This window comes from Eutrema salsugineum, unplaced genomic scaffold, assembly GCF_000478725.1.
Source record: "Eutrema salsugineum unplaced genomic scaffold, Eutsalg1_0 scaffold_6, whole genome shotgun sequence".
Taxonomy (NCBI): Eukaryota; Viridiplantae; Streptophyta; class Magnoliopsida; order Brassicales; family Brassicaceae; genus Eutrema; species Eutrema salsugineum.
This window is the reverse complement of record NW_006256547.1, coordinates 1,400,931-1,424,797: the sequence shown is the minus strand read 5'-3', so window position 1 is coordinate 1,424,797 and position 23,867 is coordinate 1,400,931. Positions and strand designations below refer to the sequence as shown.

Genomic DNA, 23,867 nt, shown 5'->3' with positions numbered 1-23,867 from the left:
ACCCATATTAGGCCCAAGTATGACCTTTTAACGGGTCTATATTCGGCCCTAGTGTATCGACCTCACTATTCAAGGCCCATGCGAATTTGTCTTAAAAGCCAATAAGAAAACCTCACGGACCCATATGAGGCCCATATATTACTCTTAAGACCCATTTAGACCCAAGTAAAACCTATTAACTGGACCATATTAGGCCCGAGTGTATTCCACTTACTATATAAGGCTTTTTCTGGACCCATTTTAGTCCCAAATATAAACTGTTATGATCCATCTTAGACCCAAATATAACCGTTTTACTGGCCCATATTAGGTCCGAGTGTATTTATTTCATCATATAAGACGCACGCGAATTCGTCTTAGAAGCCCATAGAAAGCCTTATATTAGGTCCAAATTTTTATCCTTAGGACCCATATTACGCTCAAATATATCCTATTAACTGGCCCAGTTTCGGTCCGAGTGTATTCCTTTTACCATATTAGGGCCATAACAAGCCTGATGGACTTATTTTAGGTCCAAATAAGACCCATATGAGGCCCAAGTGAATTATTTTAACTTGCCCCACAGTAGACCCGAGAGTATTCATCACACCATATAAAGCCCATGCGAATTCATCTTAATGACTTATTAAATACCTCATGGACCCAGGTGAGGCCAAGCCTGTACTATTATATTATATTAGGCCCGAGTGTATTCCTTTCACCATATTAGGGCCATAAAAAGCCTGATGGACTTGTATTAGGTTCAAATAAGATCCATATGAGGGCCAATTATAATCTTTTAACTTGACCCATAGTAGGCCCGAGTGTATTTATCTCACCAGATAAAGCCCATGCGAATTCATCTTAATGACCCATTACATACCTCATGGACCCATGTTTAAGGCCCAAGTCTGTACTGTTCTATTATATTAGGCCCGAATGTATTCCTTTCACCATATTAGGGCCATAAAAAGCCTGATGGACTCATATTAGGTCCAAATAAGACCCATATGAGGCCCAATAACTTGGCGCATAGTAGGCCCGAGTATATTCATCTCAGCATATAAAGCCCATGAGAATTCATCTTAAGGACCCATTATACACCTCATGGACCCATGTTAGGCCCAAGTCTGTACTTCTATATTATAGTAGGGCCGAGTGTATTCCTCAAATAGGCCCATGAATATTTCTTATATAGGCCTGTAGTTAATCCGCCATGATCTCCGGCCAGTCGCCGAGGAATCCACACCGGCCGGAATTGTCACGGGCGATGGGAGAAGATCGAGCTTGTGGTTGGATTCGCGGTTACGAGAATGCGAAGCTGATCTTATCTAGCATTCTCAGAGACTGCGTTCCTGCTTCCTCACCGTGTGCTTTTGCTTGCCGGGAACGGAGTGGAGATCACTGGCGCTTCTCCGTCTGCGAAAACTCAGATCCTGATTCAGGCTGTTATGTTTGTGGATCTAGATTGTAGGGTTTGATGTGCTGCGATTATCTGAAATGCTCAAGCATCGCCTTCTCCAAGCTAACCGTATGCAAAATTTTATTTCGAGTTTAGTTCCAGTAGAATGCTTCGGATTTAGTCTTGTGGGGAAAATTAATAAGTCCATGAACATTCATGAAATTGACATGTAAGTTATGAGAGCTTTAACCAATTACAAGATTATCTAAGGAGAAAAAAAAAGAAAGAACAAATTAAAGAAGAAAATGTAAGAAAACAGAGCATGAAAGACAAAGTAAAAACACTCTGGTTTGTTCCTACAAACTTCGTCGTGCAATTTGTTTCGGGGAACAAAGAAACGGACGAGAAATCATATTTTAAGGGTGGTATTTTTACCAACCGACGATTAAGGAGAAGGAATTTTCTCACGTTGATGCCGCGGCTGTAGATTCAACAGGTACACTCTCGCCTTTGTTCAAAGCTTCCCAATCTACCTCCCTAAGGATCTTAAACCGTTCCTCCATGGACACAAACCCGGCCTGGGGAACCACAATACCGAGACTACCAGCTTTGTGAATCAGAACAATACTGGTGGCCATCTCAGGTCCATGGAGTTTTCCCGTTAGCAACACGCGCAGAGGCATGAAAAGTGATTTCCCCTGTAACCAGCATCAGAACAATCTCTTGTAAGGTTTTGTTCATCAATTCAAAGAGAGAAGATTTTGTTTTTGGTATTCAACTAACTTTGCGTTTCAATGATTTGCCAAAGGCTTTCACCCATTTCTGCCAACCAGCTTGTCCTTCTGCTAAAGCGCTCGGAATCTCACCGCTGTCATAAGCAGCTATGAGGCTAGCTGCTACTTCATGAAGCTTGTCTTCCACGGCCGGCTTAGCTTCAGCACTGCATCATGAAGGAATATCAAGCTCAGAGATTTCATAGAATGGAATGAAGGATGCAGGAGGATCAAACAGTTTTTGATAGTTACCTAGCCAATGTAGAATGTAAAGGATATGAAAGCAAGTTCAAAAGTACTTTTTCTGAATCTGTCACCAAATCAATCCCGTCCTTGAGAAGCTCCACGGCTTCCTGTACTTCAACAACAAGCTCAAACTCCGTTACTCTGAAATTAAAAAAATTACTATAATGGAACGACAGATATGATTTTATGTTCGGATCACAAGAAAGATGATTAGAAAGCTTACATCTACAAACACCCCTTCCGAGGCTGTTAGGATACCGACACTTTTCCATCGCTCACCAACAAGTTTTGTCAATTTTTCAATTGGAAGCGCCCTCAGATGTTGACCATTCATCCATCTTCGATTTTATATGCAACATTGAAGCTAAAAGTAAAGAACAACCAGAGATAGGAAAAACGAGAGAGAAGAAGATTGGATGGTTTAAACCGCTTTCATAATCACCTTAATTTTGTAGAATCGAAAATCGCGCCACTTTTGTTGACACGTTCAATCGAGAATTTTTCAACTGCAAAATCAAGAACAAAAACATGATGATGACGATGAAGATCAAACAAAGTAAAATTTATAGTCAACAAGAACGACCTACCAAGTTCCTCGAGTGTGAAAAACTCATTTTCAGTGCCGTCTCCCCAGCCTAATAGTGCCAAATAGTTAACCATTCCCTGAGGCAAATATCCCATCTCTCTGTACTGTTTTTTCTCCAAAGAAACGTAAAGAAGAAATTAGATTAAGAATCAGCAGCTAAGTAATGTATGATCAACGCCAAGTAAAGGCAACAACAGCTTTAATTACCTGGCCTACAGAAGTTGCCCCATGTCGCTTTGACAATTTACTTCTATCCGGGGCTAGAATTAAAGACACGTGTGCAAACTGAGGCATCGGGAACTCCAGAGCCTGCCATTGATTGATGCAGACATATCTAAATCAAATCTTCAGGATCACATAACTTCCGAGAGAAATTGGAAGAAACACACATAAGTTAGTGCAAACCTTGTAAATTAGAGCCTGCCTCAAAGTATTAGGTAAATGTTCTTCAGCCCTGAAATGAAAGTTGAGACATTTGATCAAGTTCGCATTCTAACATGTTAAGATTAAAAACGAGTTCCAAAAGAAGACACCAGAGTTGTAACCTGATTACATGTGATATAGCCATGGTAGCATCATCTACCGTAACACAAAAGTTGTATACAGGTTGGCCATTACTCCTCATTACCACAAAATCTCCAAGAGTATCCAGGTTCCAACATACCTTCAAGACACTATCACACATGGTCAATAACCACACCGGGTTAACAAAAAAAAAAAAAAAACAATAGAGAGATCGTCGAGCTTTTCAGGACACGCATCTAAACGGATAGACCAATTTTACATTGAAACAGCAGAAATGTAGATTCTCCAAGATCACAACGAAAGGTTGCAACATTTCTGCTATTTCCAGCAGTAAGCCAGCGGGAAAGCGAGCTTATCAGAATAATCACAAATAAACGTACCTCACCACGAATCAGGTCATTAATTTTCAAAGACCCTTCCTTTGGCACACGAAAACGGTAAGTAAAAGGTGTTCCCTTTTCTAACTCTTGCTCTATTTCAGCCTCAGAAGCGGTTGCCCATTTACCAGTATATACTGGAGGCAACTGTTTTAACTTAGCAATCTCCTTCATCTTTACAAGTTCCTACATACACAATTCAATTAATTAAAAGTCAAAAACCTATAGAGACAAGAAGCAAAAAGGGTTTAAGCGAATTTGAAGATTTTCACCTCACTGGAGCAAAAGCATCGATAGACATGACCTGACTCTAAAAGCTTCTTTGCATATTGTTGGTAAAGAGCATTTCTTTCAGACTGTCGATACGGACCAAAGTCTCCACCAACCCCAGGACCTGCAATTTCAATCCCAATTCTCATTACACCACCATTGGAGAAACAAACCACTTAAAAGTATCATAAGAAGAAGGAGAAGAAGTAACCTTCATCCCAATCAAGTCCTAGCCAGGATAGATCCTGAAGAACAGCTGCTTCAGATTCACGTGTTGATCTCTCCAAATCCGTATCCTCGATTCTCAGCACAAATTTCCCTCCTTTAGACCTGCGAAACTCCATCAGTTATAAACCCAAAAACTCTTCTGAATTTGTTCTGTCCAAAGAGAAATCGAATCTTAATAAGATCACAAACCTCGCGAATAGGTAGTTGAAGAGAGCAGTCCTTGCTCCACCCACATGGAGATTGCCAGTAGGAGAAGGCGCGAAACGGACTCTGACTGACCCACCATTATTACTAGCTGAAAAACACGCAACCACCGCGAAGCTTCGCCGGGAACAGTAAAATGAAGAAGATTGACGCCGTCGGAGGAAAGTAGGAGCAAGCTCCGGTAAAGACCTAATCCTAAGCCACGGCGTATTGAGGACAAGGCTCGCCATTTTCGTTGCGCCTTTTCTAAAGTTTGCGATTTTCGGGGATAAAGGATTAATCGGGAGTTAAACAAGTTACAAAAAGAAAAAAGAAAAAAAAGTCGTCTGCTTCGGTAGAATTGAAAAAGCAGACTAACTTTTATAGTTTTTAAACTTACATCCCCGTATTCTATTTACTATCAATATAGCCCTGTCTAAAACGAAAATTCCAATTAAGTTAAACTTTTTTTTTTTGTTATATACTAATTTATATGATTTTTTCTAATTAACGATATTGGGCTGGAAAAATAATTAAATTATAGGGTCAGAAGAAAATTTTAACTCGTAATGCTCAACAAATCCGATAACGTTACAAAGAAAATTCAATATTATATCTCTTAGTGGGTCGGCCTCTGAGCGGAAAGATTGGATGGCTCAGTCAGATCCTGAATCTCTATGAATAACTCATCGCTCAAGTCCGGAATTCTGCTTAATTCTGCATCTCCTAAGCAAACCGGTGCTTCCTCGACAACAGGAACCTCAGGTTCATGTCTTACCTGTAATTTCAGATACAAATCAACACAAGTTCCATTTAAACAACTACCAATGAATCTTGATTCATCAAAAGCATGATGCAGAGACTTACCTCGTATTGATTGTTGAATCCGTCTAAGAGTAAAGACTCGTCATTATCAACAACAAAGAGGTCCAATAGCGAATATAACTCATCGTCATCCGGTGGTGCCTGAGGAACCTCAAGAAGAGGAGAAGAAGACATGGGATTGTAAGCTACAACATCACTTGTTGGAGGTGGAAGCACTGTGGCAGTTAGTTGCGGTACATCAGAGACGCAAGATTCTGATATCACTCCAGCGAAACAATTCTTAGAAGAATGCGAGTGTGATGCAGTAGCAACTAGACTGGTTTCTCTGCCAGGACCAGGATCGGCGTTTTCTGCAGAAGGAATAGCTGCTACAAGATTCTCAGTCTCTTCTTCTTCTTCCTCATCGCTCCAGTCTTCTTCCTTAAATGGAGCTCCATATTGAGATCCATGTCTTGGTCCAAGTCCATTTTTCTTGAAGAGAACACACAGCACATAAGTATCCTGCAGGTCACACAAGAACATATCTAAGTATACTTCCAAGAAACCTGAGATTAAAAAAGTTGCTCATCTTTTTTACCCAAAATTCATTACCTGAGGAACATTCTTCTGCGCCAGTACTTTGTCTTCAAGTCTATATTCATGCATGACCCAGTCAGTCCGATCCCCACGAGGCGTCTTCCCGTAGTGAAAAATCAAAGTTCTTATTTTCCCTACGACCTCATTATTGTAAGAAACATCTCTATCTTTGCCTGTGGTCTTCCAGTAACCAGATTCAGTCGACCGTTTTGCCTTGGCACTTTTGGGATACTTCTTTTCCCTCGGGCAGAAGAAGTACCACTTGAGGTCTCCAGTCCTTATGCATGATTTATCTGTCAAAGATGGAGTCTCTTGAGTTTGGGGAGTAATCAACCACATACGAAACTAACAAAGCGTGAAACTTTTGGGAAAAAAAAAAAAACAAGAAGGTTTTTGAATGAATTACCGGGTAAATCAGGTGGTTCGAACTTGTAAATGTCGATTTCAGCAATGGCATTAGTTAGGAACTTTTTGCCCAGAACTTTCCTCTTCAAGTAATATCTTACAAGTTCAACATCAGTCGGATGAAACCGAAATCCAGGTGCCAAGTTAGTTTTCCCCATTGGAGAGAGACCCAAAGTTGTAAAATTAAGTAATTCCCCTCACCAATAAAGCAAGAATTTCGAAATATTCTCTCAGATTTACAATAACACAATCTAGTAGAAACAACTACTCTTTACCAACAAGAAACAACTAAGAATGTGAAAAAGAAGAAGAAGAAAACAGTTTGAGGGGGCTTGAATGATTCAAGTCCAAGTTGAATGTTTGAACAAGATTGTCTGAAAGCACCACAACCTCCCTTTGCTCATATAACCACAGTCGCACCAAAGAAACGATGGATTCTTCTTGCAGATATCAACAGACATCTGGTGTGCAACAGCAACAAACAAAAAAAAACAAAAATTAAACTGTTTGTAAACACATGAAAGGAAGAAAATTTTTAGAAGCAAGCTCTTTTTGATGGACTGTAACAACAACATTTAGGGCTAATTTCGGTTTGCAATCACAATAATTGATCAATTTTGGTAATCAAATAAGTTTCAAACAAATGTCAATGAACGAGCAGACTTCGAGAAATCAAAGAAGTTTCCAAGCATAAAAGAAAATCTACCGATTTCGAAACTTTAAAAAACTTTGAAAATTCCATTGACTGTAAGCAAGAAGAAGATGATTTCACGCAAGACCCTAGAAAACAAATAAACGTCTTTTCATCACGAAATCGCATCAACGATCAATGCAGGCCACTTAGACTAAACCCAAAAATCACAAGAAAGAAAACCCTTTGGAAATCGAAAACCCATCAAGGCAATTGGAAATGGAGAAGACGAGAGACCACATCGGAAACCGAACCATACTAGTGAGAAGCGTTCACGGCGAAAAGTAAAACAAACAGAGAAGATGAAGAGCGTAGAAATCGCACCCGTAGAGAAGGAGAATCGGAGGAACAGACGACGGTGGTCGGAAGAGAGGCAGAGGAGCGAGAGGGCCAGAGAGGAGAGAGAGTAGCTTGAAAGAGAAGCCAGAGGGAGTGAGAGAGTGATGATGTTAGGGCTTATATAGATATAAATACGCGTTTATTAAGATAGAACCAAAGTAAAGGAGTCATTTTGCAAAAAGAAATGATAAATGTAATTAGACCAAATAATAAAATAGAAATTCATAAAATTACCAGAACCTCTAATAATTTCTTCAATTCTTTTTTTTCTAATTTTTTTTGTCGGCAAAAAAACAAAAATTATAATTCATAAATTGTTTTGATCTATCCTACCTTAATCAATTAGTTACGTTGATTGGATGATACGAAGCCTACGCAACAAAAAAAAAAAGGAATTATCACACAGTAAAATGCATCTTGCAAAATAAATGAAAATGGAAATGAGTTAGTCAAATAATGATGAAATTTGTTTTAATTGATTTAAAAATATTTTTCTACACAGTTTAGTTTAAAATCCTCTACTCTGGTAGTTGACAAGTTAGAAAAAACTTATTCTTTTGGTCAAATGTTTATGATTATATGTTACATGGTTGTCATCAGTTTAATATAAAACTTAGAGTTTTGTAAATTATCTACATTATATACCAATATAACATGATAAAGTATAAAGGATATGAAACACATATACATATTTCATTTTAAAGAAAAAGCTGCAGGCTTAATGACGTAGAAAAAAGCTGGCGTAGTAAAGGAAATGAATGGAGCTTAGATGTTAAATGTGAAAAAGCATACTTGTAGTTATGATCAAGATAATCACCTACAACAGTTATGAGAAATTAATTATCTTGATCATAATTACAAGTATGTTTCTGCGATTTGCTCTTCTAATTATTCAGAAAGTATCATTTTCAATTATATTACAACTTCTTAGCGCAGTTATGGTCAAACTCAGTCCCCATTCAACATTTAGATATATAATCCCATGTGGTAACTAGATACCATACCAGATTGTGAGATTGAGTCAATGAAGAGAGTGAGATAAAACAGAGCGGTTTTTTTTCTTGCTCAGATTCTAATTTAACAAAAGATAATACACAATTTATACAATAATATCACATCATCAGTTTTCACTAGGAAACAAAAACAAAAACATAAACCCTTTTTTGTCCTCTCTAAAAGGGTTTTGTTTTGAACCTTTTGGAACGAAGAAAATCGAGGCTTTTGCCTTTTTCTTTTCTCCTGCAAGAAGTAAGCAAAGTCAGACAAACAATCAAACCTCTGCAAAAATCATTTCTGTACACAAAGTGTTGTTTCTGTCTTCTACGTGTGAGTCACACGTGTGACTGCTTTCTTCTCCAACGTACGCACGCACCCACACACGATGATCGCTTCTCTTGGGGGAAAGGCTTTTGTTCTTCTGCCTTTGGAAGGATTCTGATTGCTACAACTATGAATAAAAGGGGTTCCTCAAAACGCATGGTTTTAGGCGATTTATGAGTTTATCCTTTTAGGTAGGTTCTTTGGCTTTGGAACATCACAATATTCCATTTAAGACCCTTTGGTAGTAATCATATTGACGTGTTCTCCAAGCATCTAAGCTACTGCTGATGAGAGAGAGCACCAACGAGACACATTGCTGGTTTCGTGGTCCAACCAAAAAAAAAATGAGAAAACTGTTACCAACAGTGGGATCATGCGAAAAGTTGAACTGAAGAAGAGAAAAAGCTTACCTCTTCGGTTAAACTTAGATGGAATCGCTTTCTTAGGTTTTGAATGGTTCGTGGACCGCCTTTGAAACAAGGGAAACCCGAATCCTATAATCGAGACAATGCCAGAAAATGTAATTGGCATTGCAAATAATTAGGCTTGTGTTGCATTGCTATAACTATATATGATTCAGGTTAGTAAAAAAAGAAGCTAGAGATTTATGATACCTGTAACATTTCAACTAAGAGAATAATCCGCTCAGCGTGCTTTCTACATGTAAGGAATCCTTGAATGCATAGCACCTAAAAACAATTGACGAATTAGAGGCTCTTCTTCCGCATAATAGCTATAGACAGGAAAACAAAGCCTTAAGTAATTAAATTCAAAGGCGAGAGGAAGAGCCACGCGGATACCTTGAAATAGTCAAAGAACTCACTTGGAACCCCGTCGGCATCAGAGTCCATGACCTAGTTTTGACAAGTGGTTTTTTGCGTATAAATTTGGACTAAAGTATTCAAGGAAATTTAAGCAGAGAAGACTTTGAAGAGACAAAAAAAAAAAAAAATTATTAGACCAAGAATGAGTGTCTTACCTCAAGAAGTTCACGGGTTAACTTAAAAGGAGCACTCTCAAAGTTTACACCACCAGGAGAATTTGAAAGCATAAAACCGAAATCAATGTGTATAATGTGACCCTCTTCATCCAAGAGAAGATTTCCATTATGACGATCTTTTACCTAAACCAAATGAAAACCATGGGCACATGAGCAATAAAACGTCAAAACATGCTACTCATGAAACATATGAACGACATCAGAACATGTAAACCAATAGATCCTCCCTCTGTTTTCAACGTGCTTAGATGCTCATACAGATGAATAAACAATGTACTGAGAGAAGGGGGGCGCTAAGACATGTACCTGCAGAAGGTAACAGACCAAAGAATATCCGGCCATACTCTCAACAAAATTTCTCTGCAAAAGAAGCCGGCTCGGAAGGTTATAAACACAAAATGCATCCGATACAAGAAGGTACGATTGGGTCACTTAATATTTACATAAAAGGTTTAAATTAAACAGCTTCTTTTCCTAGAATGATCCTAAAGAAACTATCTTGAAAATCCAATGCAACTTATGTTCTCAAGAGAATGCACTGTATGTAATTCCGGCGCCTTTCCCATTTCAACGCTAACAAGTTTAACAGACTGACGTCAAGCAAATTCCTGAACAAAATAACCAACATGCTGGTTGAATTAAACTATTAAGATCTACCTCAGCAGTATATTACCTGGGCGAGCTTAAAACTCGGAGAGTTTTCTTTATACTTTGCAGCAAAGAAATCATGTAGGCTCGTGATGTTGGGGTATCTACTTTTGATAGAATGAATAGAAGCCTGCAGGAGGGGAAAATACCTTTTACATACAATAACATTGATTACAGGATACACGTAGCAACTAAATAGGGTCTGGTTTACATAATTACCGTATCTGGAATTGTTTCTATAAGGGCAGTATACGAAGATGTAACCAAGACCTCATAAGGACGTAACCAGAGAGGCAGACCAGCTTCCTGGAATATATCTATCACATGGACAAGAAAATTCTCGATAAGGTGGAAATATAGTCACCTTTAGATAGCAAAATAAGAAAGCCATTAAAAAAATTTTTTTTGAGAAACCGTATCTAAGAAATAGGATATTAACAGACATTAGTAGATATAAAAAAGTGCACCCACCATAAAAGTGAGAAATGAGTTGCACAGCAAGATGTTCCTGCCGACAGTCATCACCACTCTTCACAATGATCTGCAAAGAGAGCCTTTTTTAAAAAAAAATAATTGAGGTAGAAAGGAATATATAGCAAAATGCTCAACACACAAGGATACAATTCAGTAAACATTAAGAAAGGAAAAGTGTGCAACTCCTTTGACAACAACTTTTCAATGTGAAAAAAAAAACCTTCAAATGCAGCTGGAAAGAGAACCAAAAGCAGAACTTTATCATGAGCTTCTTAGAGAGTTATCGAAGACTCATGAAACGTTGACGTCTACATTGTTGCAGGTTTATTAACAATCCTTAATAAACATTCGGGAATCACGAGTTACGGTCCTCTAGACCAAAAATGATCAACGGTATCAACCCGATTAAACAAAATTTGGGTACTATATCAAACTAATTGACACAAACATCTATTCTATCGTATAAACAAAGAACTTCATTTGGAGGCACCAGTATTAGATATATAGGGTATGGTTTTATGTAGCACTTACAGAACGCAGGTCCCAACCAGGTAATTTTCCATATATTGAAGCTTTACGAATTCTCTCTCGCTTTCCTTCCCAAAGTTCACCTGATAAAGCATCACCTTCCTTTAGCATTCCACCATTGGCCTGGTGAACATCACAATAAATAAATAGAAGGTTCAACATTTAAAACAGGAACAGGGAAAGGAAGTCTATATTCTATATTAAACACGTATTCACCCTTGGTTGTGCATCTGACGAATCTTGACCAGCCCCTTTGAGAGGAAGGCCTGGAGGTGCCTCTCCCTTCGCTGCAGCAGCCTGCATATATTATTAAGTTGAGCATTAAAATGATTAATGAAGGGTAGAGAAACAACACCAAACAGAACACATGCAATATCAATATATTGGCTTTCAAACCTTAGGTGCCTTTATAAGTAAATGAAGTGCTTAGGACAAGAACAAGAACAAGCACCAAAAATATCAACTCAACTGAGTCAGTTGTTTCAATTTGGCCAAAAAAAAAAAAATATATTTCAACGACCAGAAAGAGTTTCAAAATGGCAAAAACACACAAAGTAATTGCTTTCTACAAGTTACCGATCAAGAAATACTCACCCTTACTTCCTCCATGGCAACAGTACTTGGAACACGACGATGTTCCTTTTTACGCGGGACTGCTGGATCAGGAATGCTTTCCATTTGAAGTCCTGGGTCAGCCGTCACGACCACCCTTACCCATTCAAGATCAGTGTCCAGCCCAGTTCTTGGGGCCTCAGCCAGAATATCATCAAATGGATCACTCAGTGATTCAAGAGATGAAGTACAATTCTCCACTGAGAGGCTTACATTGACAAGTTTCACCTTGACCTCTGACTTAGGAGTCATCGCTTGATCGATTGCTTGGGCAGTGGATAACGACATTCGGTCAGCACTGTTGCGATAAACCTCCTGAGTAGTCCATAGTGGATAAGCCCATGGAGGTGGCTTATGCAAGAATGCGTCCCCGTTGGCCAAAGGAATGCCCCCTTTCGAAAGCTTCTGGGAGTTAGATGTATCTTTACCACTGCCACAACAAATTTCAGAAAAACAAAAAGAACAATGGGAGAGTGTTATCACGTTAAGTTATACTCTTGGTACGATTATCGGGACACAGAAAAGAAGGTAACTTCCTAGTAAAAGTAGCAGATTAGTATATTTTTAATAAAAAAACAAAAATTTACCTGGGTGTTTCTGCTTTCAAAACTTCTACGGAGATCATGTACGGCGCCTTTTCCCTAGAATTCAAAAGAATGGATTCGTCTTCAGGAATATGAACAACACGATAAACTCCTCTCCCCATTGGAAAACAAATTCCTGGAAGGTTATTGAGAAAAAATTTAATATCTGATAACAAAAACAGTTACCACAACAGAATCACTATATATGATATTAAAACAGGAAAAATGCAAAAATGATTCCAAAAGCTGAAGTTTAGATGGCAAAAAGATTGGACCACATGATCTCTCAAGGGAGAAAAGACGAGTCCAAGGAAATCCTATATAAGAGAGGAAAATAAATGATAAAGGTGAAACAAGAGTGGGAAAAAAAAAACCAAACAAGAGTGGAAAGGATGCAATATGTTCTAATAATCTAATCAGACAAAACAATGACCAACATCTGCCATACACTGAACTTACGTGAGCAGCAGATATAGTAAAAAAAGGACATACTACTTTTTTAAGACAAGAAACATGATTTAGCTCCAGCAACATAGAAATGACTATAAAATTTCACATACAATTTCAGAGAAAAGAATACATGACGAAAAAAAATGTATGCAAGCTCAATATATTTGAGCTACACAAGTAAAGTAAACTTTTGAATAATATCTCCTCTTAAGATCTAATTTCAGAAAATACCTCCGGTGGTTTCAGCTTCAGATAAATGGAAATTGATCTCTGCAAGAGACTAAAACCAAACAGAATAACATGAAATCTAGTCAGTTGCTAGTAAGGTATAATTTAACACCTAAAATTTAAAAATCAATATGGACAGAAATGATCACCTCCCGAAGAGCTATCTTCCGGTCTTCAATGGGAAAGATATCTACCAAACCATATGATGTTTCACATAACGCTTGTACAAACTCCAAGGACTCGTGGTAAGCCCCTTTCCTGAAATGTGATGCGGTATTGTTAGGTAGTGGGGGCTTACCAGATGGGGTATCATCCCGCTGTTTAGGTGAACCTGGCCGCTTCTGCAATGGTTAAATAAGAAAGATTGGTATGAGTAGAATCAAGCACCTATGACAGCAAAGAATGCTCGGTATAGATAAATAATCAATTGCAGTCTAACAACAACCCTGTTTCAGCCTAAATTTACGTCAAGTAAATTTCACAAGAAGTCGATTTATATGAGTATATCCAACAAGATCTTGACAAATGAATCTGAAGATAGTGATCGAAAGAAACGAGAATGTCAAAACAGTGCAGATAAAACTAGTATTTGCAATAAGACAGAAACACAAAAGACCACAAACCTCCTTGTGTTTCTTTGATCCGAATAGTTCAGAATCTTCAACAGACTGGTCACGATCTCTGAACAATTTACGGAAAAAGTTCTCTGTCCCAGGACTGCTTTCAACTAAGCCATTGCTGCTATTATCAATTTCTGAAGTAGGTTTTGCATCTTCTGGATGTATACGGAATAATCTTTTGAACAGAGAAAATTCTGGAGATTCATCACCCTCACTTTCATTCCCGTCATCGGCATTGACAGTGTCTTTCTTGTAGTCAGGCTTTTCCTTAAAGAATTTTTTAAAAAAACCCTCCCTTTCATCCTCTTCACCAGATTTATCATCAGCAAGCACTATTCCATTGGTCTCATTTTTTTCATTACCATGTCTTTTGTCCTCAAATTTTTCCTTGAAAAGTTTCTTAAGGAACCCATCTTTGTCCTCATCATCCATTGCTTTAGGAACTTTCTCTTCCTCGGTTTTACTGTCACGGAATAGTTTCTTGAAGAACCCTTCTGAGTTTGGATTTGACTCCTCATCTTCGTTTTTATTCTCCCGCAATAACCGCTTGAAGAAACTCTCTGAGTTTGCACTCAACTCCTCTTCATCGCCTTTACTATCTCGTAACAACCTCTTAAACAGCCCATCTGAACTCGATGTCAATTCCTCGTTTTCTCCTTTACTACTTAGGAGCCTCTTGAAGAACCCCTCGGAACTGTTTGTTATGTCGTCGTCTTCTGACTTACTGTCTTTCATAAGGCGCTTAAAGAAACCGTCTGAGTTAGATGTTGGTTCATCACCGTCACCTTTGCTGTCCCTCATGAGCCTCTTAAAGAACCCTTCCTTCTCATTCTCCTCATCATCTTTGTCAACTGACTTTCTAAACATTAAAGCATCTCGGACTTTAGGACTTGGGATAAGTTTCTTAAAAATCTTATTGTCCTCGGCAGGTAATTGACTAACATCATCCTGCATGTTGGTCCCGGGCGAAGGTGAAAATGACAAAGACTTCTGGGTGGGAGGAGATAACTTCAACGAGAAGAGCTTCTGTTTTGATGACAAAAGTCTACTTAGGACCTGATTCTTGCCCCCAGGGGTTGAGACCTCATTCTGCGGACGCATAAGAGGAGACCACTCACCCATCAAAGTAGCTGCAATTTGGCACTTCTCTTGAATCCTGCTGATGCCTTCATTATCGTCAGAATCCTCCAGCTCAGCCAACAAAAACCAATGCACTTTCAGTGCGATTTTCAGTGACTTGGCACTGATATCTATTACAAACTTATCAAGCGATGGGCTTGGTTTGTGAACCATCATGTAGCAAATCTGGAACAGATAACTCTCAATACCTGATAAGGGAAGCGTATACATCCTATTGCATAAGTAGTCCCTAACACCAGCATGTGGGTGCTTGTACAGATAACTGACTGCAATCCACTCGCAGAAGAAAGCAGAATCGAAAAACCTAATAAGCCAACCATTAGAACCGGAATCGCCGATGAGATTACTGTGTGAGGTAATCTCACGAGGTGACTCAGCCGAGTCTCCTCGGACCAGAGATAGGAACCGTCCCATCGGCATTTTTGTGCTGATCAGCCAAGCGTAAAAAGCCCTAGCTCACAGACGCAAATCATGCGTCGAGAAGACAGATCTAGGAGATTCTTCGACAAATCCAGACCAGATTAAAAAACTTAACGAAGTCTCTCTCTGATAACTAAACCCTGAGATTATCAGTAAATCTTCACTCAAAAACCTAATCGCCTGTCTATAACCGCCAAAAGCTCAAATCCCATTGCCCAATCGACGAAATTTTGGTTTTAGAAATGCTAAGCTTTCCCACCCAGCAAACCTAATCGCGAAAAAAACACAGCAGATAGAGATTTCTCGTATCCTACTCAATCCAATCTCCGGAAACCGGAGGCGATCGGGAATTTCCCCAGAGATCAAACTAATCTCACGGAAGAAGAGCCTAGCGATCAGCTAATTCAAACATAACCCGTTCTTCTGGGATTGTCTGCTTGAAAAATCTATTCAAAAGCAGAGCAGAAACAAGTAGCCGAACGACAAGAACCGATCGCCGTCGTCTCTGCCGGAAGCGGTTGTCGTGGATACGGTCGTCGTCCTCGGCTGTTGGTGGCAGACAACGAGAGAGAGAGAGAGGGGAAGTATAATTATTGTTCGCAATACTTCGAAATTATTTTAACTTTTTTCTTTTTTTTAAGTAATTTAAATTTTGTTCTTTAGTAGTACTAATTAATTATTTATTATATTTTTTGTCTTGGTGAGGGAAGGCATCTAACGTGCGCTGGAAAGTCCACGCGATCGGAAAGTTGAAAATCTTCGTGGGATATAAACATGCTTTGTCCACACCGGACATTTGATTAATCATTACATGAGGTTTTGAATTTTAAATCTGATAAGCTAATTAACTAATCACATGAAGAAACCGGAAGTATTGTGAGGAAAAAGAAAGATGAGGGTTAAACTGTAATTAGCTTAACAATTTGAAAGCCAAAAAAGAACGTAAGGATTGGAAAGAATGTTTCTTCTATGCTTTTTGGATTACTAAACATGTTGCACAATGTTACAAATACTATAAATAATTTTTTTATAATAAACTATTTCTTCACAAAAAAAAATTATAGAATCAAATTTAACCAAATTAAGAATTTGTGTTAGGAAAATTGATACATAAATGCTTAACTAAAGATACAATATCAAATTTGACACACGATATCATTTTTTTCCTTTTTTTGTGGATCAAAACTGGGATCTTTACATAAATCTCATGAACATAATATGGTGCAAAGCTACTGCATCATACATAATTTTAGAGGTATCGTACAGTTTGTGCATATGTATATTTCACCTCTCTCATATATAAGGCCATTAAGTCCATACCCGGTTCCTATTTGACAAATGAAGTAATACAAACCATTCTTTTTATTTGGCGGGTTAAATACGTGAACAATGAGTGGATCATTTGCATTATAAGGTATAATGACATTTCAACCTAAATTCAGATAGCTTTTACTTTTTGTGACTATAATTTCTTACAACTACATTTTGCTTTCACAAATTACAGAATGACTATAATTCGACCCAACTATTTTTCTTTTCTTTCTTCAGAGACATTCAATATTTGTTCTTATTTACGATCATGAGAGGAAGAAAAAAAACATATAATCAGAGATAACCTTATATAAAAGGACCAAGATAACCTTAAATTAAAGGACCAATGTGCGGAACAGAGTAGTGACATATATCGAAAGAGAAACTAATAAAGAAACCGGGATGGTCTCAAACAGAAAACCCCAAGACACACAAAGCTAAGTCTGAAAAAAACCTAAACCATTTCATACAGCCAAATCTAACTGGTGAAAAAGGTCGAGGCTTTCAAACACGAGACAAGAACAATATGAAGAATATGGCGCTGAATACGGTTGTGAACGAGATCGGGATCAAGGAAGATCCGTCGTTCCCTGTGGACGGACTTGGAGCTAGACTTCCGGCTGCGCCGGGTCCAGCAGCAGCTCCTCCTGGAGCCAGAGCTACAAAAAAAAAACGATTCCAAATTGAGAAACTTTAAACGCATAAACATCTCAAAAATTGAAAATTATACCACAGATTCAATTATTAGACAAGTCTTTAAAATTGTGTGTAACACATCAGAGATAACGAATCTTAGTTATCAAAGTCGGAATCTTTTTATAATATAAAGGGTTTTATATACAAACAAATTTTTGACAAGTCTCATATACAAGCTAGAGACAGTAAGATCGGTGTTTTAAAGTATAGATAAACAGAAGTACGGAACCCAGATGGTCTCAAATGGCATTTAAAAACAATAAAAAAAAAACAATGCATGAGACAAAAATTAAGAGTAAAAGATTAAGAAAAAAATATATCAACAAAGGAAAAAAGATAAATACCTGGAGCAATGGTAGGAGCAACAGACACTGCAAAAAAAAAAAAAAAAAAATTATATAAGCATTGTCAAGTTAATCAATGGAAGTATTTTCAAAATCCAATCTCAAATATTTTGCAAATTCACGAAATATTTCCTTAAATAAACTGAAAATTATTTTAAAAATGGTGGATCTAAGAAACCGCTTACAAAAACCAAGAACAACAAACTGAGATCCAAAGAATCGTAAGAGATCTAAGCAAGGAAAAGCCAAAAAGAGGCTAAGAAATCAATAGATCTTACATCCACAATTAGTGATAGAAGGAGCGTGAAGCTTGCATGCGGCGGGAAGAGTAGAAGCCTTAGTGATGTTCAAAGTAACGCCGAGAGAAGCGCTGCTTTTAAACGCCTCACAGAGACACTCTGCGTCTGTCTTAAGCACCGTCTTAAGCCCGGAGCAACACGACCCTGTCGGCTTCGCGTCCGTGCCTCCGCTCGAGACGAAGGACAGACAATCCGCCATGTTGAGTATGAGGGTCGAACAGTCCACAGCCGGCGCCGGAGCCGCCGTGCGGTGGTGAGATGCGCCGTAAACGGAGGCGGATGAGATCGAGAGAAGGATGATGAGAAGCAAAGGGGTTGCGGTAGAGATGGATGTGGCCATTGTTGATTTCTTCTCGCTCTTGCTCTTTTAGGTGTTTATGTGAGAGAGAGAGAGAGAAAGTGGTTTTTAATGGAGGAAGTGTGGTGGAAACTGGAAAGAGTGAGAAGAAGGAGAAGAAAGGGGAAGGCGAAATTTGTAGGTCGGTTGCTTTGGGTGAAGCGCAAAAACGATGACGTTTTGAATACGTGTCATGCATTTCATATGGATGCGTTATCGTGGGGTCTTCACGAAGAGACCTGCCCTTTCATCTTTCCTTCCTTTGTTGTTTTTAGTTTTACTACTCCATGTCACTTTTTTTATCTTTTTTTTGGTTCACTTTTTTTTTTTAATCTATTTCGAGAAATTTATAAGCTTTTCTGTTCATACTACGATCAATTATAAATGCGTTTCCATATAGTTCTCTTGTTCATACCTTTCCTTTTTCTTGTTCATACTTTGACTATAAGCAGCCTTACGGAAATTTTATTGATAATCAGATATTTTTCATTTAAAATTATTATCAATAATCAGTTATGATTAAAATCACAATGCAAAAGAAAAATTAATCATGATTAAAATCGTAAATTAAAAACTTGAAGTTACAAATCTCCATTAATTGGTTTCCCACTTTCTTGAAAATGTTAAACTTCATTTAAGTAAACGTTTTATTTTCAAAACTCGTCTTTAAATGAGATGTGGTATTCTCAATTTGTATGTGGTTGTCGATCGACATTCCATGATGGCATGACTCCATTTATGGTGAAATGATTGTCATTTTCATGGTATTCATCATTTGTTATTAATCTTAGGCTATTTTTTTTGGCTGCATAAATATTTTGTTTTGGAAAACAACATTACCTCTGTATAATGTTATGATCTGCCTCTGTAGTTTGATTAATTATGATCTTCTAACCTTTCATAAGCTACTGTACTAATGTATGAAATGGAGTCCGTACAAAAAAAAACTAAATACGCTTGAAAACATTGCTTAGCATATCAATACATCGCATTTCATGTTGATTCCAAATGTACACAAGTTGCCCTTAGCCCCTTAGTATTGGGAAATGGCGATTCTTACGATATTTCACACGTTGCGCTTCCCATATATAACCACTAGCTGGATTTAGTTTGAGAGATATGTTGATTCATTCGAGTTAATCGAATGCCAGTTCTTCGTCGAAAGAAATTACGATCCAAAAGTGTTGTAACTTTTTTTTGGTTAAATAAAGTATTTGTATTGAAAGATCTTTGATAAGAAACTACATGAAATTTTTACTGTAAACTATTTTTAGTAAATAGAAAAATAGTTTATTTAGATGTCACGGTTCACCTAAATTGAAAATAACTTCTTGGTTTGTTCTAATATTTAATTTGGAAGGTAGAGAATAATAAATGACACATGCATGACTTACTCTTTACTATTTACTCTTTGGTTCCACACATGCATTTATATTCGTATGTAGGATGATTTTCCATTGTATGTTAAAAGCATCAAATCTTATTTCTGAAAGTATAAAAGATTCTGATTGATGATTCGGACGACGTGGAAAGATCACAGAATCAAAACTATGCGGATCGTGAAAAAAGCTATCGACTTGAAGGAATATCAACGGTAAGAAAAACAATTCTTTCTCTGTTACCTTTTTAGCAATCTAATCTTTACGATAATCCATCTTAAAACTTTTTGTCAAAATATATAAGATATTAAAATGTGTAAATTATACAACCAATTTTAATAGTTGAAGAATTCATTTTAAAGTTGAAAAACTAAAATTTAACTAAGTGATGGAAGGATAGTGATTTTTCACAATTTGCCTTTGTTACTTTAAGTTAATGATCAATCTATTCTTATCTAACATAATTTTTTCTAATCATTTCTATTTAGTTATTCGTAGACGTCTCTTTGATGCCAAAAAATTTGAATTTCTATAGATTTCATGAATTAGTTTACTTTAAAAAAAAAGCACTTAAGATTTGAGTCTTTACATAAAGTTGATATGGGATTTTCCTGTTTTAAAAAATAAAAGTTCACAGCATTACCCTATTATCATTAATCATCAAAGAATCCAAGGTTTTTGCAAACCTCTTTTCTCTTTGTTTTGGGTGGCTTTGTTTACGTATGAATGAAAGTACAAAAGTATAACAAAGGTACCTTAAATGCAGTATTTTTAACCCGTAAAAAAAATGTTTTGGATCTATGGAATTGTAATTAAAGACGTAATGATTGGGCCGTGAGCCGGAAGACCATGTTAAACATGGCCCAATAACTCTTTACTCTTTCTAACAGTGGCTGGCTCGTTCCCTGGCTCGTTGATGAAATTAGGCCTGAATTTTTTGGGAATTGAGACGGGAATTAACAGATAAGGAATAAGAATGAAAATTTCGGAAATCTGAATATATTATCCAAAGTATTCCCACAAAATAACAGGAGGGAAATTTACGGATATGGGATGGGAACGGAAAATTCGGGAATCAAAACATATTATCCATAAAATTCCAAAATAAATATAATCGGGAAAGGGACGAGAAAGGAACGGAAAAGGGACAGGGAAAATTTTCAGATAATTCGAATAATTAGACTAAAATCAATTTTTGTTTTCTAAAAAATAATTATTTGTTAATAAATTGGAAAAATTATTATTTATTATTAAAAAAATTAAATTAACTGAAATCTCTAAAATTTCATTTTATATAATTACCCAACGGGAAGTTCGGGTAATCTCATTTCCGTCCCTACCCTTTCCCTTACTCATTCAAATATTATTTTCAAATCCGAATGAGAAATTATAGTTTCCCATTTTCGAAAAGTTCGGGAATTTCGGGACGGATACAGGACGGGATTGGTTACCCTTCCAAAAAAATTCAGATGAAATACTTAAAAGACTACCCCATAACTTCCATCATATTTCAGAATTGCCCCATAAGAAACGAATTGTAACTAACAGTCCTCAATCTATAAGAGAAGAAATCATTTCAATCTCCCCTTCATTTTCGGTGTTCCTAAAATCCAGCGAAAACTTCCCTTGGTCTCAACTCAGGTCCATTCCCATGGACTTCTCCGTCAAACCTCCCGGCGGCTCACCTTCTCCGTCGTCTTCCACCTCTTCCTCCACCCCTCACCGTTTCAAATCCGCCGGTACACCCACCGCAACTGCCGCTGTCGTCTCAGGGATCTCCTCCGATCGGGATCCGATGCATTCCTGGTGGGAATCAGTCTCTAAGCAGCGCTCTCGCATCCTCTCTCTTTCTTCTCTCCTCTCTGAGATTTCTCAGTCGGAGGACGGTGACGGAAGTCCGATCTCCTCTCTTGCCGATTCCGATAGGCCGGCGCTATCTCTCCTTTCCTCTCGCGCTGCTTACTCATTGATCTCGACGTCTCTTTGCAATCCGGCTTCTGGTTCCGGATCCGACCCGCTCTGCCAGTGGCTCTACGAAACATATCTCTCATCCGATCCACCCCTTCGTCTTGTCGTCCTCTCGTTCCTCCCGTTACTCGCCGGAATGTACTTATCTCGAATTCATTCCTCCGATTCGTCGTCTCTTCCTTCTCTCTCCGGATTCGAAGCTGTGCTTCTCGCAATCTACGCCGCAGAGGTCAAAGCCCGCGCCGGAAAACCTATACTCGTACACATCCCGGATCTCTCTCAGCCATCTCTCTACCACACGCCGCGAAACGGAATTGACAAATCGCATGATCCCAATCCAACCGCCTCCGTCGGAGTCTTGTCTCCGCAGCTCGAGCCTCAGGTTGCGGTCAAGTCAACGAAACGTGCCAGCATCGTTGGCGTGGGACTACAATGCTATTTCAAGGAGATCTCACAGATGCCGGGTTGGTCCAAGCTCGAATTCTGTAAATTCGCTGCTAATTGGGCTGGTCAGGACTGCGATTGCAAGGAAAAGATGGACGGAGACGAAGACAAAGTCCTAGCACTAACCAACGGTTTTGCAGATTCCTCGTCTCTCAATGGAAGCAGTGGACGGAGCCTTGAGATAGAGGAGGATTTTGAGAGATTAGCTATCAGAGAGAAGGAAGAACAGCTTAGCTCTAATGGCGTGGAAGGAGAAAGCGTGAGGATTCCACTTCCATGGGAGCTGTTTCAGCCCACTCTACGGATCCTAGGTCACTGCTTGCTCAGTCCATTGAATCCTGAAGATGTGAAAGATGCAGCTTCTAATGCAGTAAGATCATTGTACGCAAGAGCCTCTCATGATTTGAACCCACAAGCAATTCTAGCTACAAGGAGTCTAGTTAACCTTGATACAAGCGCACGAACCGCTGCAAAGACTGTAACTGCAGAGACTGTCAATGGCTCCTCAAATGCTAACACTCCCAGCAAGTCGAAGAAACCCGAGATTCTTCTGGCATCAAAGTAAGCGTGTCTCCTTCATTCTTGAATTGTTTTGTTTTGTGTAGGCTATGTATAGTTGAATTTGAGACAAGTGAGGGGAAGAAAATGCATTATTTGTGGGTTTTTAGTGTGTTATGATACTCGAGTTGTTTTTAGATCTTTTGGGGATGGATTTGGTTTGGGTTAGAGAAGTTTGTGAGTAAATTGAAGGCAAGTAATTTGCGTTTGGTGGATGATCTTAGTGCCGTGCTTGTATCATCTTAATTCAACTCTCTTTTGCCAATGGTCCTATCATATTCCGATTTTATCATATATCTTATTCTTGTGTTCGTCGTCAAGACTCTTAGCCAATTAACTGTTCGTTTTTGCCGTAGTCATTTGAGAAAACATTGACTAGAAAATGTTATTTTTAGATTGATTTTAGGAAAAATACTCATTCGAAGTTAAACCTTGGATGCAACCAACTCGGAGTACAACATTCTAAAGAAAACATTGCATATTAAACATCAAAAGAAGTGATTAAGGTTAGCTTATGTCTCTTCAAATCTAAAAGATGGCCAAAGATGTCTTCTGTGAGTGCCTTTGATCTCTTGTGTGTAGACATCAAGTCTTGGCCATTCAAGAGGGTTAGTCAATGCCTTCAAACAGGTTTTGAGAATTACTCTCAAATACAACATCAGTCAATCCAAGGTTATCTAAACACGCCATTGCCCATGTTAGAGCTGTTGCTTATGCCCCCAAGTTGTGAGTAGGCTTTGGCTTCATACAATTTTATCATCCCTTTAACACCCAGCCAATACCAGACAATTCAGAATTGCTAGTCCAAGAAGCATCAATATTAAATTCGAATGTACCTGAGAGGCTGAGATTGTTTTGCACATCTTTTAGTATTGTTTGCAGATGATAAATGATTATGGTTAAAACAATCTCGTTTCGTTTCAACGAAATCCTTTTTCCCTGGGTTTATAAAGTAAATACCAAAAAATGGGAGCCCAAATTGGGAAAAGGCCCAATAACTAATAAATCCAAAAAGCCCAAAATTTTCATTTGCGTGGCATCCATAATTTGGAGATTCCACCTAACTATTTTGTTGGTTTTTCTACTTTCTTAAAGTAACTAG

At 38.2% G+C, this 23,867-nt stretch overlaps 5 protein-coding genes across 7 annotated transcripts; 1 reads left to right on the top strand and 4 right to left on the bottom strand.

The window, feature by feature from the left end:
- Window positions 1–1,580: 1,580 nt before the first annotated feature.
- Window positions 1,581–4,875, bottom strand: LOC18013322 (glutamate--tRNA ligase, chloroplastic/mitochondrial). 2 transcript variants are annotated; one of them, XM_006394147.2, is made up of 13 exons: window positions 4,576–4,874; window positions 4,370–4,488; window positions 4,161–4,282; window positions 3,892–4,074; window positions 3,532–3,650; window positions 3,392–3,440; window positions 3,194–3,295; window positions 2,988–3,090; window positions 2,843–2,906; window positions 2,624–2,738; window positions 2,407–2,507; window positions 2,165–2,321; window positions 1,581–2,079 (listed from the first exon to the last, which is right to left on the bottom strand). In XM_006394147.2, exons 1-13 carry the CDS (start codon window positions 4,818–4,820, stop codon window positions 1,846–1,848), a joined length of 1,713 nt encoding a protein of 570 aa, XP_006394209.1. In that variant the 5' UTR covers window positions 4,821–4,874; the 3' UTR covers window positions 1,581–1,845. The 2 variants fall into 2 exon arrangements, with proteins under 2 accessions (XP_006394209.1, XP_006394210.1); XM_006394148.2 differs by having other exon boundaries at window positions 2,843–3,090; window positions 4,576–4,875.
- Window positions 4,876–5,120: 245 nt separating this feature from the next.
- On the bottom strand, window positions 5,121–7,501 carry LOC18012636 (NAC domain-containing protein 82). Its single transcript, XM_006394145.2, has 5 exons — window positions 7,391–7,501; window positions 6,377–6,836; window positions 5,986–6,263; window positions 5,437–5,895; window positions 5,121–5,347 (listed from the first exon to the last, which is right to left on the bottom strand). Exons 2-5 carry the CDS (start codon window positions 6,531–6,533, stop codon window positions 5,189–5,191), a joined length of 1,053 nt encoding a protein of 350 aa, XP_006394207.1. The 5' UTR covers window positions 6,534–6,836; window positions 7,391–7,501; the 3' UTR covers window positions 5,121–5,188.
- A 938-nt stretch (window positions 7,502–8,439) lies between these two features.
- LOC18011512 (phosphatidylinositol 4-kinase beta 1) lies at window positions 8,440–16,028 on the bottom strand. The gene is made up of 16 exons (XM_006394143.2): window positions 13,873–16,028; window positions 13,399–13,590; window positions 13,253–13,301; window positions 12,575–12,707; window positions 11,970–12,417; window positions 11,592–11,672; window positions 11,379–11,498; window positions 10,845–10,914; window positions 10,593–10,690; window positions 10,399–10,503; window positions 10,032–10,085; window positions 9,705–9,848; window positions 9,526–9,579; window positions 9,340–9,414; window positions 9,136–9,219; window positions 8,440–9,041 (listed from the first exon to the last, which is right to left on the bottom strand). The coding sequence occupies exons 1-16, from the start codon at window positions 15,427–15,429 to the stop codon at window positions 8,940–8,942; spliced, it is 3,366 nt and encodes a 1,121-aa protein (XP_006394205.1). The 5' UTR covers window positions 15,430–16,028; the 3' UTR covers window positions 8,440–8,939.
- A 1,003-nt stretch (window positions 16,029–17,031) lies between these two features.
- Window positions 17,032–18,543, bottom strand: LOC18011511 (non-specific lipid-transfer protein-like protein At5g64080). Its single transcript, XM_006394142.2, has 3 exons — window positions 18,059–18,543; window positions 17,781–17,807; window positions 17,032–17,399 (listed from the first exon to the last, which is right to left on the bottom strand). The coding sequence occupies exons 1-3, from the start codon at window positions 18,417–18,419 to the stop codon at window positions 17,245–17,247; spliced, it is 543 nt and encodes a 180-aa protein (XP_006394204.1). The 5' UTR covers window positions 18,420–18,543; the 3' UTR covers window positions 17,032–17,244.
- Window positions 18,544–21,363: 2,820 nt separating this feature from the next.
- On the top strand, window positions 21,364–23,503 carry LOC18011510. 2 transcript variants are annotated; one of them, XM_024151751.1, is made up of 2 exons: window positions 21,364–22,768; window positions 23,161–23,503. In XM_024151751.1, exons 1-2 carry the CDS (start codon window positions 21,447–21,449, stop codon window positions 23,192–23,194), a joined length of 1,356 nt encoding a protein of 451 aa, XP_024007519.1. In that variant the 5' UTR covers window positions 21,364–21,446; the 3' UTR covers window positions 23,195–23,503. The 2 variants fall into 2 exon arrangements, with proteins under 2 accessions (XP_024007519.1, XP_006394202.1); XM_006394140.2 differs by lacking the exon at window positions 23,161–23,503 and having other exon boundaries at window positions 21,372–22,958.
- Window positions 23,504–23,867: the final 364 nt, after the last annotated feature.

Bases quoted from the DNA above. Each gene is read 5' to 3' on its own strand.
- LOC18011510 (XM_024151751.1), top strand. From the start codon at position 21,447: ATGGACTTCTCCGTCAAACCTCCCGGCGGCTCACCTTCTCCGTCGTCT. The intron at 22,769-23,160 runs GTAAGCGTGTCT...TGTTATTTTTAG, and splicing joins GAGATTCTTCTGGCATCAAA to ATTGATTTTAGGAAAAATAC.
- LOC18012636 (XM_006394145.2), bottom strand. From the start codon at position 6,533: ATGGGGAAAACTAACTTGGCACCTGGATTTCGGTTTCATCCGACTGAT. The intron at 6,264-6,376 runs GTAATTCATTCA...CATCTTTGACAG, and splicing joins CGAACCACCTGATTTACCCG to ATAAATCATGCATAAGGACT. The intron at 5,896-5,985 runs GTAATGAATTTT...TGTGACCTGCAG, and splicing joins CGCAGAAGAATGTTCCTCAG to GATACTTATGTGCTGTGTGT.
- LOC18011512 (XM_006394143.2), bottom strand. From the start codon at position 15,429: ATGCCGATGGGACGGTTCCTATCTCTGGTCCGAGGAGACTCGGCTGAG. The intron at 10,086-10,398 runs GTAATATACTGC...CTTCTTTTGCAG, and splicing joins CGAGTTTTAAGCTCGCCCAG to AGAAATTTTGTTGAGAGTAT. The intron at 9,042-9,135 runs GTAAGCTTTTTC...CCACGAAACCAG, and splicing joins ATCTAAGTTTAACCGAAGAG to CAATGTGTCTCGTTGGTGCT.
- LOC18013322 (XM_006394148.2), bottom strand. From the start codon at position 4,820: ATGGCGAGCCTTGTCCTCAATACGCCGTGGCTTAGGATTAGGTCTTTA. The intron at 4,075-4,160 runs GTGAAAATCTTC...TTGTGTATGTAG, and splicing joins GATGCTTTTGCTCCAGTGAG to GAACTTGTAAAGATGAAGGA. The intron at 3,091-3,193 runs GTAATTAAAGCT...GAGAAAAAACAG, and splicing joins GGGCAACTTCTGTAGGCCAG to TACAGAGAGATGGGATATTT.
- LOC18011511 (XM_006394142.2), bottom strand. From the start codon at position 18,419: ATGGCCACATCCATCTCTACCGCAACCCCTTTGCTTCTCATCATCCTT. The intron at 17,808-18,058 runs GTAAGATCTATT...TTTTTTTTGCAG, and splicing joins TTCTATCACTAATTGTGGAT to TGTCTGTTGCTCCTACCATT. The intron at 17,400-17,780 runs GTATTTATCTTT...TTTTTTTTGTAG, and splicing joins TGCTCCTACCATTGCTCCAG to CTCTGGCTCCAGGAGGAGCT.